The sequence below is a fragment of the Vanacampus margaritifer genome, chromosome 1, assembly GCF_051991255.1.
Source record: "Vanacampus margaritifer isolate UIUO_Vmar chromosome 1, RoL_Vmar_1.0, whole genome shotgun sequence".
NCBI classification, from domain to species: domain Eukaryota; kingdom Metazoa; phylum Chordata; class Actinopteri; order Syngnathiformes; family Syngnathidae; genus Vanacampus; species Vanacampus margaritifer.
In genome coordinates this window covers 2,836,553-2,850,751 of record NC_135432.1, presented here as the reverse complement: position 1 = coordinate 2,850,751, position 14,199 = coordinate 2,836,553, and the positions used below count along the sequence as shown (strand labels likewise).

Here is a 14,199-nt window from a genome sequence, read left to right as displayed (position 1 = left end):
TTCTCATTTTAAAGTCAGAATTCAGTCAGAATTTTGAGAATGAAGTCAGAATTCTGACTTTAAAGTGAGAATTCTGAGAATAAAGTCAGAATTCTGACTTTATTCTCACATAATTCTGACTTTATTAGTGTCATTATTCTGAGAATAAAGTCAGAATTCTGATTTTATTCTGAGAATTCTCACTTTATTCGTATTATTGTCAGACTAAAGTGAGATTTGTCACTTTAAAGTGAGAATTCTGACTTTAAAGTGAGAATTGTGACTTTAAAGTCAAAATTCAGAGAATAAAGTGAGATTTGTCACTTTAAAGTCAGAATTCTGACTTTATTCTGACTTTAAAATGAGAATCTGCCAAACTTTTTTTTCTCTCTTCACTGGCCCGCATCCTCTTCCGTAAAATACAAATGCCAATCTTGACTTTGTTGTCTTAAAGCATGTTTATTGAACAATTTTCTGACTTTTCCAAATGTAGATTATTTTTTTTTTAAATCAAACAATAGAATTAATTTTACATTTCTAAAAAAAAATGTTCAGGGAGCTCCCAAGTTTATCAGTTCGTCTTAAAAAGTGAAATGGAAACTTAAACAAGTAAATACCATAGTTTCCATCCGTAAATATTTGTTTCCCAAAATTTAAAAAATACCTGAAATCTTAAACTTTCACATTTCTTTATTTTAATGTTGAACAAAAACAAAAGCTTCTCAATGTTCCCAGAATCAACAGCATCTCTTAAAAAGTTAACTGAAAATTTAAATAAATAGTTCCCTGAGAGTAAAATAGTTTTAGATTGACCTTTTATCAGCCATCAGATTTAAAAAAAAAAAGAAGAAGCTGATACCGATATTCGTCAAAATGCGCAAGCGTTAAACATGAAATTCAAACAACCCCGCAAAAAAAAGTGAAAAAGTGAGCTGATTTTTGCAGATTTTTCTCTCTGTAAAGTCAAATACTAAAGGACCAAGTGTTGTCAACAAATCCAATGTTCTGCCTGAAACTCACATCTTTATTGGCATTTAGAGACCAAAAAATTGTTTATTTTATTCAGTATATACAATTGGTCGATAAATCGGTTATTGAAATTTGACTGTGCCAAATATTGAAATCGGTCTCAAAAACCCATATTGGTCGGGCCCTAGTAAAAAACATCTATTGGCACACTACTCGTCCCCGTTTATGTGGAATACACGATGGCACGTTTTACAGCATTAAACTGGATTTAATTGTCGTTTGATGAGGTTTGTCTAATAATAATTTGAATGCTGCAAGTTGATTTTCATCATCAGCCGCATCATCTCACTCCTCACATCTCAGAGGGACATTATGACTGAAAATCATATAAATGTACAATCATCTCATCATACTGTTACATAAACACGCGCCTGCATTTCATTATTACATTAACAATCAATACAATTTGAAATCTGAAGTTCAATACGGAAGTGAAAGGTGCAATTTTCTGTTTAGCTTGAGAGTTATCTTCACCTGTGGAGGATCAATAAACAACTTGAATCCTCTTTTTTTGTTGTTGTTGATAAATTGTTCATCTGCCCAACTGCTGTTTGCTTTGACGTGAGCAGAGTTTCTGCAACCATACAGTGCTCGTATCTCAAGTCTGAGACATTAAAACACACAAGTTGCTTTTTGATCTGTGACTCCTGGACATGTAAAATAACCACATTTAGAACGGGAAAAGAATGAGACACAGCCTAAGTCCAACTAAAAACCCAAATAAAACTCACATTAGTGGCCAAAGCAACAAAGCGGTAATATGTTACAGTAAACAATATTCCCAAATTTGTTACAACGTAAGTTGCCTGAAATTTTACTTATTTAAAACAAGAACATTTTAATAGGCCTACTACTTATTTATATACAGGGAGGCTATATAGAACTTACCATTGATTCGGGCCATAAGCGATCAGTGACTCAACCGTGTCAATCAAGCTGGACTAAATTCCTACATCCGTAAGGAGCAAGGACTCCCCCTAGTGGTAAATTAAGTGCATCGCATTCTTTCACATGATGCAGATGTTTTAAAAATGATTTCATCACACACTGATACTAAGCTAAAAGGTTCAAAGTGACAAACAACGTGATCATATTTACAATTGTGGGCATTATGATACTGTTTATAGTATATAGTATATATATATATATATATATATATATATATATCAATTTATATCACAAATAATTTACTGCGTCAATTGTATCATGTTTTTGTGTGTTTGGTTTTTCAGAGGTTTTGTAACAGTCAGTGAATGAAATCCAGATCAAATATTTGGTTTACCTCCACTGCGGTGCAAGTTGTTGCACACAGCACGCCCTCCAGTGGTCACTTGGAGTCACTTCCAGTACAGATTTGTAGAAGCACGTTTCTATTTGGTGTATGGAGGACCAAAACTGCCAAAATTAAAACATAAATAAATGACTAAACAACTCAATAAAAGTGAAAATAAAAACGGATATAAAACACAACAATAAAAAAAAAAAATACAAGTAAATTAAATATTTTATTTTTATTTGCAATTAATTTTTGAATTATATTTTTTAAATCAGTTTTTATTTCCACTCTTATTTATTTTTTTTTTTTTTGGTCCTCCATAACCGGTGGACATCAAAGTTCGCATTGCCGGCCAGACAAAGCATGAGATGCCAGATCGGAACTTGTAAGTGCATTTATTGCATCATAAAGCAGACAAGAAAAAGACAGTGTAGTGCAAACATACTCCACGAAATACCTGAGGAGGTACCTTGATAGTCTCAGCCGTGTTTCAGGGCAATGCTCCACTTTGTATTGCATACAGAACCTCCTTGAAGAAAGTGTGCTTTGTTTTTGTTTTTTCAGATTGGAACCATTTTTGGATGCGGGAGTTGATTGGTTGTAAGACAGAGAAGAAGAATACACATCATATTGTTCAGTTAGCATGCCTGCTGTATGTCAAGCGGGAGGGGGGTGGGGGTGGGGGGTAATTGCACCCTCCTGCCCTGAATGCAGAGGCAGCTTGAAGTTGGAACAAAAAGTTGTGCGGAGTAATCCCAAGAGTCTTTTTGACTTGACTTACCCTTTAAATAAATCACTGCCTGTAGACTTCATGAAAGTGACATGACGGCTAGTATGAAATATTCCAAATATTGCTGATCTCAATGAGATCTTTTTGTTTAGAAAGTCAACCAAATTGGAGAGATTCCAACTTGGAGGTATCGCTGTATTGTAAAATGTGGAGTATGTAAAAGAAAAGGAAAAAAAACAAAAACATGCTTTCTGTAGTGTTTGTTATCAATCCGTGTGCTTCCTTTCAGTATTATGTGCAGTTGGATAAACAACCTAATTACAATTCTAATAATATGTCCATCTCAAACATACAGTCTGTACAATGAGGTGTTGATAATGCGTACATTTGGTGGGTCACATCATCCTGCCCGCCCCTTCGGATGAAACCGCAATACAATGATGTCATGCACATTGGATTATTTTACAATAACAACCAGTTGATGCGTCGTACATGATAGGCTGTTACATAAAGCAAGAAAAACTAACAATAGGAATATGTTTACACTGTAAATACATATTTTAAGTCATCAAAATGACTAAGCTGAGCATTAGCTAAATTCATGTGAGTGCATTTTCGACATACTGCAATTTGTTCCCAGAAGTGGATATAAACCTGAAACGTGAAAATCCATGACAGGAAGGGTTGCTTCTGATCATCCATAAATCTTCAAATCATACGGCGACATAAAATTAAAGTCTGAAGGTGTCGACTATCTACTCGTATCGTGTTGATTATTTATTTATTTGTCTGACGAAGCATTTTTGATTATTATTGTGGATGCAATGTTGATATCTCAGCTACGGTAAATGCAACGAAAATGTGTGATTCAGTTTACGAAAAAAAACACAAACAAAAACACATTTAGTGTTTGCATTTTTCTTCTCTGACCCTGGTATAAGTATGAGTGATGTCATGAATGATGCAATTGAGTAAGTGAGGCGTTTGGCAGTTGCACATCCATATACTGCAAAGTGACTCTAATGGCATAAAGGAGTTTAGTTTCCCTTGCGAGTCTGTGCTTGACATGCATCGCTGTGTGCAGAAAGATATGTGATCAGCTACTACCTACGCTTTTGTGTAGAAAACAAACTGTACAAAAAAGGCTACAAGAGCGTTATCAGAAGGAAATCAAGCGACTTGGAAAGATTCAAGATTTCGATTACGCGGCGCCACCGCCGAGAAACAATTTGTGCCGTTTTGGGGAACGTTTGGAATGTCAGCTCACGCCAGCCATTGGAGCGTTAATGAGGAACCTTCCACATACCTTTGTCGTCTTAAGCCCGCTACACACGTCCAGCTTGCGCCGGTTACACCTGTTGTACTCAAAATAGTAGTTATACTAGTAGTAGTACCCTGGTACTAATGGTTAGTCATTGTAATAGGAGTACTAGTAATACAATTGCAACAGTGCTAGTAGTACTAGTCATTAGTAGGAATAGGTAGTAATTGTAGTACTATAGTACAAGGGTAAAAGTATTAGCAGTAGAATTAGTAATTCAGAGAGGGCTACTACTACTACTACTACTACTACTAGTAATACTATATAAGTTCAGTCCATTTACTACTACTACTACTACTACAAGAAGGAGTGTTAGTATAATTAGTAATATTAAGTACTAATACTACTATTAATATCTAGAACTAGTATGAGTAATAGTAGTAGTATTAGTAGTTCGTGGTAAAACTAGCAGTAATAGGACTATTAAAAGTAACAATAATGTATTCTCCTAATAGTACTACTGAGTAGTATTAGTACCCTCAGACTGGTAGTTAGTCATTGTTAAGCTGTAGTATTAGTAGTAAGATGTGATAAGACTACTACTAGTAGTAGTAGAGGGGAATAATAGTAGTAGTAGTAGTAGTACGAGTAATAGTTGTAATGATAGTAGTAGTAGTAGTAGTTAGTGGTAAAACTAGCAGTAGTAGGACTATACGTAGTAAGAGTAATGTATTCTACTAATAGTACTACTGAGTAGTAGCTAAGACCAGTAGTTAGTCATTGTAAAGCAGTAGTAATACTAGTAAGACGTGATACTACTACTAGTAGTAGTGGGTAGTAATAGTATTAGTTGTTGTTAATAGTAGTAGTAGTGGTGGTATTATGAGTAGTAGTACGAGTAATAGTTATAATGATAGTAGTAGTAGTCAGTGGTTAAACTAGCAGTAATAGGACTGTTAGTAATAACAGTAATGTATTCTACTAATAGTACTACTGAGTACCAAATAGTTGCAGTATCCTCAGACCAATAGTTAGTCATTGTAATAGCAATAGTAGTTATTAGCCATAAAAGTACTAAGTAGTAGTAGCAGTGGTAGTAGTAAAAGTACTAGTACGACTAGCAGTAGTGAGGAGTCATAGTAGATGTTAGTAGTAGTTTTACTAATAGTACTAAAAGTTACTATAGTTGCAGTGAGTAGTAACCTACTAGTAAGTAGTACTAGTAGTAGGTTTTTAGTCGTTGTAATAGTGATAGTAGTAATGGTAATAGTAGTAGTATGTGGTAGGGATAGTAGTATTAATAGTATTGCTTGTCGAGTTGAAAATGTTTTTGTCCATCCTCACGTGTGTAGTGGGCTTTATTCTGACGGACAAACAGACAGAGAGGCAGACAGTCAAACAGACAGGCAGTCTAACCTTCACCGCTGTAGAACAGGCTAACTCGGAGCAACTGACTGCGTGTGTATCTGTGTGTAGTGGAAGGTGGACAGAAAGCGACCCTGAGTTGTCACGTGGCGACGGAGGCAAGTGGCTCTCCCCTAGAGGGCAGCAGTGAGCGGTGTGTGTGATCGCCATGTTTCACCCCAAAACCCCAGCTCGTCTCGCTTCAGCAGCTCCTGCCGTTGGTCCCTGTTCTCGCGAGAGTGGAGAGATGTTGCTGCTGCTGCCTCATGGTGGCGCTCCAAGCTGCTCCTGGCCTTCCAAACGAGGAGAGGACATTGTCAATAAGTTTTGGCCTTCAATAGTTTCAGCAGAAGTACGAGGAAGACTTACCGCAAGTGGTCACTCTATTAACTCTTGAGTCTCAGAGAACTAGAAAGTAAACATGGGGGTTAATAATATAGCTATAGGGGCATACCATGGAGCAGGGTCGATAATGTGAAAAGTAGTGGTAGTTATTTTACAACTTCTTGCTGTAAATAAGTAACAGTTGTTTGTAGTAAAATTAAGAAATTAGAATTAATAGGAGGTAGTATCTGATATTCCGGTCACAAGGGAACCTACGGTGGCTCAAAAGGGACTCAATACAACAACTGCAGTTTGAGTGCCCCCCCGCTACTTCATTAACATGAGCGCTAAATTGATGTTTTGCTGGCATACCTGTTGACTGGAGTTAGCAGAAGGAGGGGTGACCACGCTTTGGTCCTGGGCCGAGTTGACGGCGGCGGAACAAGGAAGATGGGTCGCACGCCAGTAAATGTCTAGATACTCAGCCAGGTGTTCGCACGCGTCCTCCAGCTGGTTCTCATCCAGGATCACGTCAAACATTTCCTGGTGGTGGGATAGTTAGGATTGGCAAATATTAATCCATCCATCCATATGTACTCTATTTATCTGTCTGTCTGGCGAGTGGCGAGCTGGCTAATGTTCTATCTAGCTAACTAGCAAGCTATGTAGCTAGCTAGCTTTCTATCTATCGAATCATAACATTCAATTATTTTTTATTCACCATATTGGTACCCAACTAGCAAGCTATGTAGCTAGCTAGCTTTCTATCTATCGTATCGTAAAATTCAATTTTTTTTTATTCACCATATTGTTAGCTAACTAGCAAGGTATGTAGCTAGCTAGCTTTTTATCTATCATATCATAACATTTAATTATTTTTTATTCACCATATTGGTACCCAACTAGCAAGCTATGTAGCTAGCTAGCTTTCTATCTATCGTACCGTAAAATTCAATTTTTTTTTATTCACCATATTGTTAGCTAACTAGCAAGGTATGTAGCTAGCTAGCTTTCTATCCATTTCAATCAATTCTAAATTAAATTAAATGTTAGCCAGTTTGGGGGCTTAAGTGTATGTAGAAGCAAGTGTAATACGGCGGAATCTGGGGAGGTGACATACAGGCGGACATTGAGCGAGCTTGTCTCCCGCCATCATCTGGACGTTCAGGTGTTTGCTCTGTGACTTCCCTCGAGATTTGATCAGCCTGTGCAGAACCTGAGAGTCCAGCCCACACAAAAGACACACAAGGAGTTACAAACTACAAACAAATATATCATATCCAATTAGTTTTGAGTGTTTAGTGCCTTAAGTGATACATTCAACAAGAAATGAATCTTTTGTAAATCAAGCCAAAAGGTAAGCAGATCTGCAGTGTTAGCACATTCTTGAACATTCAACTAACTTGCCCTTGTAGAGTTGAAGGATTATTTGTGTTTGACAGTGTTCTTCTGCACTTTTAAAATTGTATTTTTAAGTAAAAACCGATTGGTTTCTAGCAGCGTTCCTAGTGGATGTTCAGCTGTAATTCTTTATTCTTTGTGGATTTTGACCCAAGAATGTCATGGATCTTTTATTAAGACCCTTGGGAACGGTTTTAAATTGAGAAAAACAAACAAACATTTTCTCTCCTTCAAACTCCCTTTGTTTTTGTTGTTGTTTTTAGACAAAGAGCATTAATCCCCTGAATCACTGAAGGTCAATTGCATTACTGTGAATCCCCCCGACACAATACAGCCCAGTATTTTTCATCTTTAGTATAGCAGAGAGTAAAGTAACTGAAAGTGGAAGTATACAATGCGGGTTTGTGCTCTACTTTGGGCGAGGACACTTTGACGTAGACGACGATGGGGGCCAGAGAGGTTTTGAGAAGCTGCGTAGGGTGATTGATGGTGTCTGCATCCAGGACCACCAACTGCAGAGACTTGGCGAGCTCAAAGATCCTCTCGATCTCACTCTGGACCTCAGCTGAGAGTAGCATGGAAAGAAGAGTTGGTATAGACACATACAAAAGGTTAATAACGTCATGACTAACCCAGGCTGGAGCGCGTGTTGGATCGCTCCATGATGGCCTTCTTGTTGAGCACCGAGCGCTTGGCCAGCGACAGGTCAGCAGTCACCCGCGTAATGGAGATCCTACAGTACAAATCATCTCATTCAGAACGTCTGTGCTTCATGAGGCAACAATCGTGTGCACGCTAGGGACTGTAAATGAACAATTAACACCCAACATTTCCGGCCGGGTCATACCAAAGACTATAAAAATGGGACCGATTGCCACTCTGCTTGACACTCAGCTTTAAGGGTTGGAATTGGGAGGTTAGATCACCACATGATTCGCGAGCTCGCCGCTGCTGCTGCTCACCGCTCCCTCAGGGGATGGGTCAAATGCGGAGAACAAATTTCGCCCCACTTCGATGGGTGTGACAATCAGTGGATCTTATCTTTATCAACAACACATCTATACGCACCTGCCGTCGAACCTGTGCTTCAGGAAGTCAAACAAGGCTTTCTGCATCATGTCTGTCACCTACAAATACAAATAGGCCAATTAGGGTAATCACGCTTCCACCCCTCCACATTATACCCGAGGTGAGGAAAGCAAACAAAAATTGTACTCAAGTAACCTCCCTCCATTGAGAGGGTGACGTTCCAGACTACCCCACAATAAGTGAAACGCGTTAGAAATACCCTATTAAATACACCTTAGGCATGTTTTCATAGCATTTACAGCACTTTTTCAGGTCATTAAATAATAGACATTTTAAAAAGTTAATATCGAGAGAGATAACTAAAATATTGTGCAAACATCCCTTCGTTTACACAGTAAACAAATCATGTTTTCTCCCCAAACAAACTTAACTTATCATCTCACAATATAGATCAATAAACGTGCCTAAAGATGCATATTATAAAGTGAACCTACAGCCGTTGCTTACTGTTGGTGTAAAACGCAAGATGGGAGATGATTGAGTTCAATCAATTCTATCTATAATCTCTTTTGCAAACGTCAGTCTCTGGCACGTGCTGTTGTTTCTCTTCTTCTTCTATCAAATTTACACACACTCATGCATAGTAAAGTGTCTCCACCTCGTGAGCGAAAGTAGAATTACACCACAAAATGACCTAAATTTAGTTAACAGTGCACTAGACAAAAATAAAAAACAATCCGCAAAATAGCTAGTTCTTCACTAAGTGCTTTTTCTTGTACAACATTACAAACAGATTTAGACAACAGTCATACAAGATTTAAATTAAAGTTAATTAAAAAAAAAAGTAATGAGGGTGGGGGCTGCTCAATCGCTATCAAGTCAGACGCTGAAACAAAAACAGAAAGTAGAGCTCCAGTATCAGCTTACTTTAATTCAAGTTACTTCCAGTGGGCGTGGCTTCATCTCCAACCACGACTGCCCTTTCAGAAACGTGCCAAAAAAGCCCAAAAGACAAAACAATTCACCTAAAAACTAAAACACTACACAAAGTTGATCATTTGGTGAAGGCAGTCAGGTGTGCTGGCAGCTGGCCAGCCAGTATGAAGTGATTTGACATTTGGAGGAAATAGAAGAGGAGAAATTCATATCGCTGATGACAAAGACACAGATGGTGTGAGTTTGCTTGTTTCTGTCTGAAAGAAGGAATACTGGCTCTTCTTTCTTTCTTTTTTTATCAAAGTTGTTCAAAATGGATGGCTGGAGGCTGGGCTTTGCTCGCCCACATTTAGAGAGAGAGAGAGAGAGAGAAAGAGAGAGAGAAAGGAGTACATCAGAAATGATAGGCAATGAAGACAATGATGAGAGACACACAAAATAATCAAATGACTTGGCACAATGAAGAGGGGAAAAAACGTGACTACAGTCTGTTCTCTAACACAAATCCCATTTTTTATCATATTGACGCATTTAAAGATGGATAACTATTCTGTAACCCCCTTAGGTGCTTCCATACATTACATCTTCACATCCTGTCCCCCCCCAGCGCTATGTCAAAGGTTTTTATGACATCATTTTTACGGACTTGTAGTCCATAAAAAGCATGTCAAAATTTAGCATTGCACACATTGTGTAGTACCACATTTTGCCACAACATCCCAGGCAGCACTGAGCTCTACTGGAAGAGATGCTGAATAATCAAAAGCAAGAAGAAGAGGCGGAGAAGGTTTCCCAGAGCAAATGCCACTGTATTGTTGTATACTGTTTGTATGAGACTTTTACTTTTTGAGTTAAGATCATTTTATTCAATTATTGATTTTTTAGTACTTTAATCAAGGCTGCAGTAGTCTCACCTCGTAGCCTTTCAGCGAAGGCCCCACCAGCACCACCGGCCGCATGGAGGGAACAACATCATACGGGGGGAGACGTTCTGTCTACACCAGATTAAAAAAAAATAATAATTAAACGAAACGTAGAAATGATGAACGCAAACGCATTATGCCGAATAGTTTTATCAGATTTTTATTAATGATGCACAGACAGAGCCACAGAAGGCATTTCTTTAGCGGAAAACACACACCTGTTTCTGCTTCTGTTTGGCTTTCAGAACAAAAAAGGAGCAAAAAGATAAGAAGGAGGAATCTCATGAGGTGATTTGTCATTAGGTTGGTTCAGAAAAACATTAGCAAAGCATGCCACAGTGGGTTATAAAGGAGGCGCTAATATTGGAGCACTTTCAGGGGTTATGGAGAAGTCACCTGCCCCCCAAATCATTGGATTTTTTATTTTTTATAATATGTTCTATGCAGCCCCAATTGGTCTAAATATGGTATTCATAATGTTGCATTAGTGGAAATTGAGTTAAGCAGTAAAATCTAGCCATTTTTATCCATCTCAGGGGGCGGCCATTTTGCCACTTGCTGTTGACTGAAGATGACATCACAGTTGCTCAGGGCTTCAGGCAACGACCAATCACAGCTCACCCGTTTTCCGAAGCTGAGTTGTGATTGGTTGTTACCAGGCTAAGACCTGAACAACATTGACGTCATCTTCAGTCGACAGCAAGTGGCAAAATGGCCGACCCCTGAGATGGATCAAAATGGCTGGATTTTTCTTCATAACTCATATTCCACAAATGTAATATTAATCATAATGTCATGTTTAGACTAGTGAGGTCACATTTAACATATTATTGTCAAGAAATGTTTATGGTTGACTTCTACTTTAAATCTCACATCCTGCTACCATACATTATATTATATACAGGTCTTGTTTGGGAGGCTAGCAGTCCCTCATCGACTTGGATTCGGCATCTGGACTCTTCCAGCCCGACATACCTGCAGATGGCGGCGTGGATCTCCAGCCTCCGGATGACGCGTTGCCTCCTTTCCTGCAGAGCGACAAAATGCAAAGTGTCATCGTGGGCGAATCCCCCTCGAGTGTCAATTTGGAGAAAAGCACAAAGCAAAGCCGAGAGATACAAGAAGCAGACGTGCCAACAAGGAAAGCTTCATTAAAAGGTGTCGTGGCAATGTGGCTTTGGGGCAATGACAGCGGGCGGATGACGTAGGGCACGCAAGCTGTGGTGTGTGCCGCATTTGAAGTGTTTACACGTCCTTCTAAAAGTCTTGGAACAGTGAGACAAGCAATCGACGTGAGGTTGTCTCTGTCTACAGCAACAGATCTACTTTCAGTGTGTTGTTGTTTTTAAATATCAGTTGCTTTAAGGGTTATATGTGTTTCATATTATGTGTTAGCATTAGCATTAAGCTAGCTGACTAAACGTTAAGATATGTACAGTAGTTGTTTTTAAATATGGAGTAAATTCTTCTAGTTTTATATTCAGTTCGACTGTAAACTTTTAAACATTAAACAGCTTAAAGCATCTCTTTGAAGAATTATTTCCTATTTGCTAAATTGGTGATTAATGTGAAGTAAGTTGAATTGAGTTCACTGCCCCCACAGAGCGCTCGCACCTGAAATTTGTGCTCTCAAGTCAAAGCAAAAATAAATAAATAATCAGCTGATTGTGTTTGTATTTCAAAAGATGGGTCACTCGTTTCTCAAGGCACCGCTGTAAAAAAATACACTAATTTAAATTAGGTAGCGGTGCACAGAATGCTGTCTGTGGGTGAGAAGGTAAAAATGAGCAATTGGGAAAAAATCTATCGTAGCCATTGCACAAACATTGGCCATAGCTGGTACACCAATTTTTAAAGTCCTGAAGAAGAAATAAAAAAAACACAAAGTAACACTAGTTTTTTATGATTATGTTTCACAAAATATAGAAGTACATAAGTAATATAGTGTAGAATTTACTTTAGCTACTGCTGCCAATCGCCAATCTTACAGCTAGCTTGCGCGAGCTAATTTCAGGCAACCATGCACATCATTCCCCCACTTATACTCCATTTCCAAATCTGGCCCCTTTTGCCTACAGTGTGAATATCGCCTGCATGACCTCTGACCTGGCTGCTGCTTTCTGCTCCTGTTTGATCCTGATGGCCTCCAGTTTGACGGGGCTGGGGATGAAAGTGACGTCTGCGCCTTCTTTCACCAGCCGACCGATCCACCAGTCATTGTTGAATTTCTGCAGGACGGCAAAATCGCACGCTGCTTTGAGCATCTTTTGCGTCGAAAAGAGGTGATGAAAACACAAAGACGGGCTTCTTACCTCTTTTATGTGCAGAAAGTCTTTGGTTTCAAAATTAATGGCTGCACCCTGGACCGGACAGTCCTCATCCAGGGCCCCACAATAACTAACATTGGTTTTGACAGCAAAGGCCACTGGTTTCGACTTTCACAATAAATAAATAAAAAAGTAGAAAATATCAAACAAGAATCTCAAATAATAAGGACAAAGCTTCGTGATCTCACCTTGGCTCTCTCTAGCTGCAGCTGAGCCTGGCGCTCGGCTTCACGCCGAGGCGCCTCCTGGTCGTCCTCCAGGGACAGGTCGGAATCCGAGGGTCGACTAGTGTAGGAATTGGCGGAACCCTGAACGAAAGAATGGCTGCCATCAAATATGAAGATGAATACATTTCTTTGTCTATTTCCATGTCCAGTGATTCATTGTGCGGACAACTGACGCAAATTCCGGGTTTGTCTGAGATACAAGCTTTTTTTTGTTTTTGTCTTGAGTTGTGAGCAAAAATTGGTGTATAATGCACTAGACTAAATTTCTCAAAGAGTAAACAATTCTTTGAGACCTGTTTATTGGCACTCCAGTTGAAGTTTACTAAACATAAAAGAAAGAGAATTATTGTTTGCTTGTTTATTTATTTTATATAAAAAAAAAAGTTGCTATATTACTACTACACGATGCACAACACCTTAGCCGCTAACAAATTCGTTTCAATTCAGTTTACAGGTTGACAACAAACATTAGCAACGGGTGCAAACTTTTATTGGGCCTCCATAATTAGGAAAAACCGAATTAACAAATCCAGAGTGTAAGCAACAACAACAACCCAAAATAATAATAAAAAATGGTTCAACCTTGGTTTCATCGAAACACAATAAAATCAACCAAACATGGGGAAACATCTGAAAAATGACAACACAAATAAACAAACACCAATCATTACATCCCCGAGTATTTTTGTTCCAACTGCATTTCAACATAGTAGATGCAGGTGTGGCAAATATTAGGACAAATCGTATCTGGCTTTACAACACAATGACACGTCAAGACTTGCTTGGAGGCCAAATGACATTTGACAAATGGGACTCCCAGCAAGATGCTCATTCGAAGCCAAGCAGTCATTGGAAGGAATGTAAGAGTGCCAAGAAGTGCCAAGTTGAAGGTGACGGAAAAGTGAGTGAAGAGAAATAGTCAATATACTAGGGGTGTCAAAACTAGTGCGCAATTAATGACCGCTACTTACTTGGAAAGCCTGAACTGGGGAATCGCAACGCAGCAGACACGCCCACATCAAAATTGAGCAGCAATAAATTGAATGATAATGCATATATTTGTGGAGACTGGGGTCAAGTTGTATTTTATAATGTGAAGAAATCCACAAGTTACTTCATGTTAAAGATTAGATCGCTGTTAATATGAAAAGAAGAATGCACTTGCGCGGTCACCGTCTTATAAATGCAATTATGTCATCTAGTGGCAGAAAAATGACCTCAACACAAATCAATATCAAACTTTATTTTGGTCATAGATTTAACATGTCTGACCCGGAAGTCTGTGTTCCGTTCTCAATGATTGGCTCATCTATCCCGTTTGGACTAAAAATGTAAATTAGGGCTCCAGACTAA

General features: G+C 38.7%; 1 protein-coding gene across 5 annotated transcripts; it reads right to left on the bottom strand.

Annotated features, from left to right (window-relative positions):
• Positions 1 to 2,663: 2,663 nt before the first annotated feature.
• LOC144053142 (voltage-dependent L-type calcium channel subunit beta-4-like) lies at positions 2,664 to 12,495 on the bottom strand. 5 transcript variants are annotated; one of them, XM_077567259.1, is made up of 11 exons: positions 12,399 to 12,470; positions 11,268 to 11,320; positions 10,511 to 10,530; positions 10,284 to 10,364; positions 8,473 to 8,531; positions 8,037 to 8,137; positions 7,818 to 7,969; positions 7,124 to 7,219; positions 6,376 to 6,546; positions 6,049 to 6,087; positions 2,664 to 5,972 (listed from the first exon to the last, which is right to left on the bottom strand). In XM_077567259.1, exons 4-10 carry the CDS (start codon positions 10,326 to 10,328, stop codon positions 6,058 to 6,060), a joined length of 654 nt encoding a protein of 217 aa, XP_077423385.1. In that variant the 5' UTR covers positions 10,329 to 10,364; positions 10,511 to 10,530; positions 11,268 to 11,320; positions 12,399 to 12,470; the 3' UTR covers positions 2,664 to 5,972; positions 6,049 to 6,057. The 5 variants fall into 5 exon arrangements, with proteins under 5 accessions (XP_077423385.1, XP_077423400.1, XP_077423392.1 ...); XM_077567274.1 differs by having other exon boundaries at positions 2,664 to 5,967; XM_077567266.1 differs by lacking the exon at positions 10,511 to 10,530 and having other exon boundaries at positions 12,399 to 12,495.
• Between the last annotated feature and the right edge of the window lie 1,704 nt (positions 12,496 to 14,199).

Coding starts and splice junctions, on each gene's coding strand:
- LOC144053142 (XM_077567266.1), bottom strand. CDS start 10,328: ATGCGGCCGGTGGTGCTGGTGGGGCCTTCGCTGAAAGGCTACGAG. Junction 7,970..8,036: donor CAACACGCGCTCCAGCCTGG/GTTAGTCATGAC, acceptor TGCTACTCTCAG/CTGAGGTCCAGAGTGAGATC. Junction 6,547..7,123: donor AGCTCGCTCAATGTCCGCCT/GTATGTCACCTC, acceptor TCCCACCACCAG/GAAATGTTTGACGTGATCCT.